The 9841-nt window shown below is 39.1% G+C and overlaps 1 protein-coding gene across 2 annotated transcripts in view; it reads right to left on the bottom strand.

Annotated features, from left to right (window-relative positions):
* Positions 1–1415: 1415 nt before the first annotated feature.
* The window catches only part of LOC114651589 (erythroblast NAD(P)(+)--arginine ADP-ribosyltransferase-like), a 16915-nt gene continuing 8489 nt past the window's right edge, over positions 1416–9841 (bottom strand). The window contains exons 3-4 of one of the 2 annotated variants that reach the window (XM_028801416.2): positions 6200–6937; positions 1416–1642 (exon numbers count right to left, since the gene is read on the bottom strand). In XM_028801416.2, the coding sequence (XP_028657249.2) occupies positions 6203–6937 (735 nt within the window). In that variant the 3' untranslated portion in view covers positions 1416–1642; positions 6200–6202. The remainder of the gene's footprint in view (positions 1643–6199; positions 6938–9841) is intronic. The other variant, XM_051927614.1, reaches the window with a different exon arrangement.

The raw sequence follows: 9841 nt of genomic DNA, 5'->3' as shown, positions 1-9841 counted from the left end.
TCAGACCGATCCTTATAACCAATACAGCTCAGAAGCAAAAACCAAAGGCTGCTGTCCACCATTGTTTTAATGGCTCAGTAATAATAATAATAATAATAATTCATTACATTTATATAGCGCTTTTCTCAGTACTCAAAGCGCTATCCACACAGGGAGGAACCGGGAAGCGAACCCACAATCTTCCACAGTCTCCTTAGTGTCAGGTCAACAGACATTTCCTGTAATTCCACTAGTGAGCATTGAAGAGTAGAGTGACATTGACACAAGTCTTCTAAATATCTGAATTGTATGCATAAAGCGCTTTGTAATAAAACTTTATAAAAGACTTGTCTTCAGGTTTAGTTCTGGTTGTTGGCAGTGGATTCAAGTGTCTGTTCCAACTCACTTTGTAGCAGTTCTTTGCTAGTAACAGACTTTGCTATTTAAGTCTATGTAGTACTCTCATTCCACCCTGTCAGAGTCTTCATATAATGTAGAATTTTTTTCTATTCTGATAAATTCATCCAAATGATTTGTGGCCTGGAGCTGACTAGTAAAATCCAGTCCTTCACTTATTTTATTTTGCAAATATTCTTCCAAAATATTTCATTTAAACAAATACTTCACTATGAATACATACACTTGGGTGTAGCACTAAGCTGTATGGTGAGATGCTGGGTCCTTTGTCATTTGTATTTTGTTATTGATTGAAAGCTCACTGGGAAAGCATTAAGCAATTAAAAAGAAGAATGCCATTGTGTAAGAATTAATGAAGCAATTACGAGTTGGGAGTTAGCCAAAATGAAGCACAAAAATGTTACTTCAGCAGTAATGGCTTCAGTAGCAGTAATTGGCCTTTAATTAAGAAACTGGGTTGGAACAAAAGCCTTCAGACACTGCAGCCCTTCAGGAGTGAACCTGAGGACCCTTACTTTACGTAGATAAATACCTGCCTAGCTGGATTGCTAAGCAGTTACTGAGTCCCAGTATATAGCTCGTCTCCACCACATGGCGCTCTGTGCCCATCAAACAAGGGGAACAGCAAAGTGCATCAGAAAATCTCACACCTTAGAGTGCCCCCTAGTGAGGAGCCTCTGCGGTGGAGGCTGGTGAAAGGAACTGGCACTGAAGAAAAGAACTGAACACTGTATTTTGGTAATACTTATTCATTTTTAAGTTTATTGATTTCAAGGTTATATTAAAAAATCATTTTTCTGTGTATTTCATAAAAAAGAAAAGTTAATTTTAAAATTAAAATTATCTGTCTAAATTTAATAATCTAGATAGCCAGATAAAAAGTGTAATTTAAGATAGATAGATAAGGCACTATATGATAGATAGATAGATAGATAGATAGATAGATAGATAGATAGATAGATAGATAGATAGATAGATAGATAGATAGATAGATAGATAGAAGTACAGCAAGTTCCAACTGTGTATATACATATTCCAATTTCATGTATTTATTTATTTTGCTATAATTCTTTAACAAAAGCTATTAAAATTCATTTTGTCAGCAGACAGAGTATTTGAATTAAAAACTGACAATAACAGCATATTTCTTCTTGCAAAATCTGAATGTTGTGGAGCACATGAAGCAGTATAATCAGGACAGATTTGTCAGCCTTCAATCAGTTTATTGTGGTCTCTTGAGGTGAACCTGCAAACAATGAAGGGTACAGTGTAAACACTTGTACAAAATTTTCTGGACAGATTGATTTTTTTTAATTTATCTATATCCATATTTATTTATCTACATTTGGGGCTTGAATAATGGAAATTTCCCACCAGAACACAAGAGGGTGCTGTTGTCTAACACCTTATCTCTTTCTCTCTCTACAGGAAAGCCAAGCAAAATGACACCTTTTATTGGCTAACTAAAATGATTACAATATGCAAGCTTTCGAGGCAACTCAGGCCCCTTCTTCAGGCAAAAAGACTGACAGCTTTACCACTCTTGATGTCACTTCCTGCCTGGACCCGCCTTTTCCTGCCAGATGTCCTTATCAACTGGAGCTCCACTATCTTGAACCATCAATCCATCCATCCTTCCATTATCCAACCTCCATCCATCCATCCAGCTATATCCTAACAACAGGGATATGGGGGTCTGCTGGAGCCAATCCCAGCCAACACAGGGCACAAGGCAGGAAACAAACCCTGGGCAGAGCACACCAACACTAGGGACAATTTAGGATCGCATGTCTTTGGACTGTGGGAGGAAACTCATGCAGATACAGGGAGAACATGCAAACTCCACGCAGGGGGAAGCGAACCCGGGTCTCCTAACTGCGAGGCAGCAGCGCTACCACTGCGCCACCATCTCGCCCCCTTTTGAACCAGTTTACTGAAAATCTAATTTCTGCAACAATGCTTTTCTTTTCAACACTTTTATAATTATACGGTGTCTGCCTACGGGTGCCCCAACATTTCACAGTTATATAATAATAAGGAATTTCAACCAAAGGTACCATAGCAAAGCTATATGGTTCAGACTCTTACATGACAACCTCAATTAAAGAATAATTTCTCTCTTTTTTTCAAAGTATTATACAATTTTTTTGACTATTCACAAAAGCACTCAAGGTTGTGTATAACAGCTCCAAAAATATCAGTGAATGGCTTTTTTGATACAGAATGAATTTTCATTTCACATTCAGTTTTACTTTGTATACAGTACTACATAATTCTTACTTGTCACTTTGGAGAATTTCAGCGAATTTATCTGAGGTCACTTGAGTTCCAATATACGCTAATGTTCATTGAGGTGGTGCTCAGCCAGTAAGTCAAGAAATGTTTAAAATGTTAACTGTGATTTACAGCTTTTTGGAAGAATGTCAATAATCATGAAATAAGTATTTCTAATGTGAATTGATGAATGACTTTGTTTTACAAAATACATTAACCACTACAGGGTGATGTGCCTCATGAAAGGCATTATATGGAATAAAGATTAAGTCATTAGTTAATTCATTGACATTGTTGTACTACTCATGCACCCACACACACACACTCACTCTCACACACAATGACATGGCATTCTCAAACCCTTAATGAAATTCAGGGTCAGCATTGTCTCCCTACACCCAACTAGTCAACATCAAGCTCTGGGCAGAAACCATCCATGAACTGGGTGCCAGTCCAACCTAATCTTATCTAAGGATGTTTGGCAAATGCAGTGGATTCAGAAAGTGTTCAGGCTTCTTCACTTTATGCAGACGTTATTGAGTTGTAGATTTAACTTTAGATAGATACTTTTGGGCTTTGCCCCCTGCTCGCTTTGCTCACCAACCCCCTGCCCTGCACTACACGCCAGCCATTTCGCATCTCTGCCGCTCACGTATGTGGATTTCACTTTCACAAAACACCAAATCTTTTAATTCTCGCAGATACACCTCTTCTTTGGGAAGAAACACTACTTTTCCCTGATGGCAACACAAATTAGACAATCTACAAGTCTCCAACTTAAAGTTTAATGCTGAATAATATCTAAATACTTCTGTCATATCACCTATGTCTATATATTCGATCTCTTTTCGCTGTTCCGTTATTTCACCGAGTTATAATTTCTGTTTGTTAGCGCTAATGCAATCTTTACTATCATTTTTTTGAGACATTTGAATTTTAGTACTTTCATTAGTGGCGTTCTACTTTGTCTTCCACTCTTTGTCTTTTCTTCTTCTACTGTTTGTCTTTTATTTCCACCCCAGCTTGGACCTGTTAGGTTTTCACTTCATCTCAGGCACAAAGTCTCGTCTCGTGGGACTTGAAATTATCTCTCTGAAAATGTCTTGTCTCGTTTTTCTGAAAGCGTTTCATCTGATCCTAAGATTTTTTTATATAATAGAGAGAAATGTGTCATTTTGGCCATCAATTTACAGACAAATAGAAAAAATGTTTTCAGAAAGCTTTCAAAATGTATTAAAAATTGAAAACTGAAATCTCTCCTATAAGTAATTACACCCACTTCTGTGGCCCTCCAAAGTGTTGTCATCTGCCTCCAGTTTGCTTTTATTCTTCTTGAGATGTGTCTAGAATGTGATTAGAGTCCACCTGTGGTAAAATGAATTGATTGGACATTGTTTAGAAAGGCACACAACTACCTGTGTATAGAAGGTCCACAATTTTCACAGCATTTCAAGCCCATTAGGTGTGTAGCATTGAATCTTAGCTGCTGTGATCTTGTAAGGCCAAACGTGATTCTCCAACAAGAAAACACATCTGGAGGCAACCCATTCAAAAGTTTGCAGTGAAGAGCAGTGAAATCCGGCCCTGCAAAGGCTACACTCACAGGGCTACTTCCTAAAACACCTGCCTCCAATTTGTCCAGTCCATGTGTTTTAAACCACTGCTGGGGTTTCTGGGAGGGAGCAAAAGAAACTGAATAAAAGACTTGGTGCTGAAAAGCTAAAACTACTATTATCTTATCAGGAGCTCAGTAGCAAAAGGTAACTGAAGCTTAATAATTAGTTTGTACGTTGTAATGACACACATACGTAGACCTCCGCAGCTACATGCCTTTGAGAAGTGCTTCCGTTTACTACGGTATCCTTCTGTTTCATTTTAACTATTGCATCACCATATGGCATAGCAACAGTGTTATGTGTTAAAACGCTGTGACTATTCTGGCATGGCATGTTTGCATTTCCAGTTAGACAGTAATGCTAACTTCCTTTAGTTTTTCATTTAGATGTTCAGTCAGGAGGTGGATGTTGTGCAGCCTCATCTGTGCTTTACTGCTGTCAGTTGGCAGCTTTGTTGATTCGGGTGTTTTGAATGCTGAAATCTGCGTCTCCCGTGGCTCTTCAATATCAACTCTCTTAATGGCAGTCCTTTTGACGGAATGTGATATACTGTTTACTTTAAATGCATACTTTACTGTTCATATTTTCATGAATGTGCCTGACAATTCTTTCAAACTTACATCGACTCTTACACTATTTTCATAATGCTGAACAACAGAGAGCGCACACATAGCAACATTGACAACACATTGTTTATCATTCGTCCACTGATGTCTTCAAATGTCAGTGTATAATCTGATGTTAAAGAAAGTTTTTTTCCCTTGCACCAGGTTCTTTTTATTTTTTAAACAGGTTATGTTTATTTTTCTGTGGTGGGTTGGCACCCTGCCCAGGATTGGTTCCCTGCCTTGTGCCCTGTGTTGGCTGGGATTGGCTCCAGCAGACCCCCGTGACCCTGTGTTCGGATTCAGCGGGTTGGAAAATGGATGGATGGATGTTTATTTTTAAAATGTGTAATATGCTTTCTGCACAAGTGACACACGTTTATATGTTGTAGGTGCCCCAAAGGACAGATAGTCATCCCACCCAAGATGGAAGAGGATGCCTTACCCTTACGCTTTATTTTTCCTGTCCTGATCGGGATGTCCAAAGACTGCAGAATCCAGTAGTGGAGCAGTTCATCCCCCACCATTCTAGGTGTCAGTGCTTCTCACATAGAGTCCCAGTCTGGACACCTGCAGGGCTGCATTAGAGTTGGAGTCCAGTGGAGCCCTGTAGGGATCCCTGGGGTACAACAGAGAGATCTGGTGGAGGAGGACCTCCTTAGTTTGTTGTCTAACATGGAAGTACTTACAATAGGCCACATCATGTCACCGAAAGTACTCCCGGGTTCACTTTAAAGGGAGCCCACTACCATGGCTCGTGGAGTCAGAATCTGGAGCCAGTGGGCAAAACTCAAAGGAGGTGGAGGAGGAGGAAGAATTGTTTTGATTTATCATTTATTGTGGCTTGTGAATGGAAAAGGATTTAGAACATGCCTGGGAGAAGAATAAAAAATCATTTATTTTATTCTATTTACGTGTGGTGTATTGCTGGGTCTGTGTTTTGGGGGCTCTCTGGTGTCCTAGTGTGGTCATAATGTCTAAGTGGGTCTTTTTAGGAGACTTCAACTGTAGACGGTTAATGGTAAGCAGAAGCTCATTCTCTGTTGGACCAGGTTAATGAGAACACTTCTGGTCTTTGCAGTTCAAAATCACTGCTCCTATTGTGAGCACCGCCTTCACTAGGTATTGTATTAGTTTAGAAATGTGACACTCACTGAGCAGTCTAATTGTTTCCACCCAGCTTTAAGCAAAATTCACTCCTGGATGTCTGCAGATGTATATATTATAGGTCTGGCTTCATCGAGACTAGCCACATCTGTTGAACCTGTGGTATATATATAAATATAAGATGAGGTCTGCAGATCTTACTTTTTAGTAGTAGTTCTCAGAATCCCAATATTTGCCAGACCCTGAGCCACTGGATGTGTCAGCTGTGTTCCATGTGGGCTGATAGGGGCAACTGGGGCTCATCGACTCGCACCTCTTGTTTGATCGGGCCTTTCCTGTTGACATTAGGGTGATTTGATTCCAGTGAGCATCAGTAACTTTAAACTCTTCATATGGTGGAATCAGCACTTCTGATTCTTCCTTATATAAAGAATACTGTGTAATGTCCACCCCGAAGCAGGTTTTGATCGTGAAGAGCATTTTTGAGCCAAAATGTTCAGCAACTTTACGGCTTTTAGAGGATGAGGCAAACCTTCCGAAACGAAAAAGTTCTCCTCTCTTCAGTGGGATGTAGACTTTAATTCCTCGGTAGGTTGTCATACACTTGCCATTCTGCAGAGTCTGGATTGCTTTAGTAAGTAGTAAATGTATGGACCTGAAGTAGCCGTTTGTCACCTGGTTCACTCCACCTTGCACAGCCGCATTCAGCTGATAATAAAATGAGTTTGAGGTGTAGGCGGTGACAGCGATGGCTGTGTCCCTGTCCAGTTTAGGAGGGACACGGTTTCTCCAGTATATCTCAGCGGCATCCCATGCATATTTGAATATTGAGTTCTGTTTCTTCTCACAGGATAGATATCCCTGCTTAACTTGTATTTCTCTTTTTCCCAGGCACCCCACATAGTCGTCATCGTAAGAGTCTTCATATGTGATGGAGAACTGATAAAATAAAGCATAAACATATCACATCATGGGACAGACTTATTATGACAAAAAAGCTAAAGAAAAGGAAAACAAATCATAGGACTGCAAAGTGCAAACCGGTTAGTTATGACAAGGTTAGGCCTGATATATGGATGTCTAATATTGTAACTGAAAACCAGTGAAACTGAAATGTCATACTGCAGAGGTCCAATTAAGAACAACAAAACCTTTATTGAGCAAACAACAACCCACATTAAAAAAAAAGTCCTTCTTTGTTTAATAAATTGTGAAATCAAATTAGTATTTAAACAGTTTTTATAAAAATACAATAAATAAATACTTTATGGAAAACCATCTAGTATCTTGGTCGGTTTTCTTGCACTAATCCCATAAATCTTCCAGAGTTTTCTTGATATTCTTAATGAAAAGTCCGACTTGCCCTCCAGCACCTTCTCTCTCTCTCTGTCTTCCAGATCACCACACCAGCGGCACCAGACTTTATGAAAACCCCATAATGGATCAATTTAAGTATTGACCTGGATGTACCCTTTATGTATTTAGAAGGATATCTTCCCCTTCAGCTAGTGGCTTTAAAATCGTTTCAATAAATTACCTAACAGGTTCCCTAAAGCCATTTTTTTTTTCCTCAGAGGAACCTGCCTGGTAATAAATCTGCAGCAACTGTTGCCCGTATGTCTCCTTCAACTCTGTTACCTGGTGCGACAGGTGCAGTCACACCATTTGCTGCTTAGATTTCTTGTATGTTTTCCTCTGCACTCCTATAGAGGTGCCAAAGTGGTTTTTCAGAATGGTGCCTTAAGGGAACCATTTGTGGTTCACCAAAAGGTCCGTCTACATGAAGGTTCCACAATGAACCTTTATTTACTTAGATCCATAATGGGCTGCATAAATAACAATAAAGAGATGATAACAGATTTGTGAAATACCACTGGGTTCCTGATAATTAAAGGACCTTTGCTGTATACAATTGCACAGGCTTTGTTCGTTTTATTTTATTTTTTTTACCTGTTAATATCCTGGTAAGCAGCCGATACTAAACACTAAAAAGCTGTTCACATATTAAGTACCTTTTTAAAGTTCAAATACTCAGCTTCATAAGCACACAACCCTTCCTAGAATGAAATTATTCTTTGTTAAGAAATTGTTCTGCAAGGAACCACATAGCCCAGTAATTAATATGTTTAAGTTTATATATTTCTTTCATTTCAAAATACTGTAGCAGCCATCAGATTACCATGAAGATGGGCAAGGCAAGGTTGCATGATTGACAACGACCTGTCACACAGGTACACTTAGCTGCGGCCCATAAAACCTGAGAATATTCACGATACACCTTATAAGGTTCGAGAAGGCAGTTGGAGATTTTTGGAGCATTGGATAAATTGAAGCCCTCCCAGAAGATAGTGGTCTTCAGATGATTGTGGAGAGAAACCACATGCAACAGTGGAAGATGATCGGGAATGCAGGGAGAGAAGCAAGATTTAAGGAACTGCAGAAGAATAGCCATGTCTAGTTGCTAATTAGAGTCTGCTGTTTTGAGTGGGCCCTAACAGCACGAGAATCCAGCTCCTCAGAATGTCACCTTTATAAACATGGCTCTCCTTGGACTTAACTATCATTTTGGAGCATATCTTACTGTTTTCATCCCGTTGGTTGTTACAACACTTTTAATTTAAGTACAATCCAAATAAGCAAAAATGAACCGACTGGGGTAGTGCTTCTTCTTCACTGTGGAAAGCTGGATCTGAGGACATATAGGTATAGCATGGACCGAGCTGTGTTCCAGTTTTACTCGTGACATAAGAGCTGTTCTGTTACTGCTGATCTTGAGACTGTTACGGACCTATCATCATCCATCCAATAAGACTGCAAGGTTCAACCATTCAGAATTTTTTTAATAAGACAAAAACACTCTTCTGTATAATGTATGAATACTTGTAGATTCACAAAGAACTAAATAGGCATTTATTTGATAGAAAGACCACCTTTTAGCAAGTAGGATTGCATTTCATACTCAATCTAGTTAAAAGGTGCTGGCTGTAACTCAGTGTTACCATTGACAGAAGCTTGTGCCAATGTCTAAAGTCACCATGGATCTTTGATAATAACAAAGAAGAGCTCATCATTTTTGAAAATTTTTATCATAGACATTGGACGATGCCAAAAATTTCCGCAATGCCCCAATACTCTCCATATTGTCAGCTAATAAGAGATAGGAGTTGGGATTGCACTCACAATGGGCCTAGTAGAGTCAGACTTAATTACACGTGTAAAGTCTGACTGCTGTGAATGACTTGGACCAAGCTCTACTGAACAAATACCGATGGAGCCTCATACAGTACAAGTTTTCACATTGGTCTCTCATTATTCTGTGTGGTTGTGAGGACCCGCCACATTGTCTCTTCTGCTGTATACGTACGTATGCTGTCTGGGTTGACAGTGAGCTCTTCTGTTGTGTGATTCACTAACAAATCATTTGAGTAATTTAATTTTTGATTGATAGAGGTCTACATTACACATGCAGCAATCGCCGAGGTGTTCAGAGCCAGCAGTAATTCAGTTGACTGGTTGCATTTTTATTTTTATGTCTTTGAATTAAGGTTGTTCATTGCTCAAGTTTGAGCACAAGCCTATTCTGTGAGCTCATCTGCTGCTCACATTGGCACCAACTTCTTGTTATAAATCATCTCTTAAAACTATACTGTTTGATTAATTAATGTGCCATCAGCTCTAAAGATCATTTGTTTTGACATTAGTACTTTGTTAAAATAGTTGAATAGGGCTAATTTTATTTTAATCTATAAATTCATACTGACAGCTTAAAGTGGTCCCATGGACAGATACTCCCATCTCTACTGTGGATCTTTGCAGCTCCTTCAATTTTATCCTTGGTGTCTT

Source organism: Erpetoichthys calabaricus, chromosome 5, assembly GCF_900747795.2.
Source record: "Erpetoichthys calabaricus chromosome 5, fErpCal1.3, whole genome shotgun sequence".
Classification (NCBI taxonomy): Eukaryota; Metazoa; Chordata; class Cladistia; order Polypteriformes; family Polypteridae; genus Erpetoichthys; species Erpetoichthys calabaricus.
The sequence above is the reverse complement of the archived record's forward strand: the minus strand, read 5'-3'. Positions and strand labels throughout refer to the sequence as shown.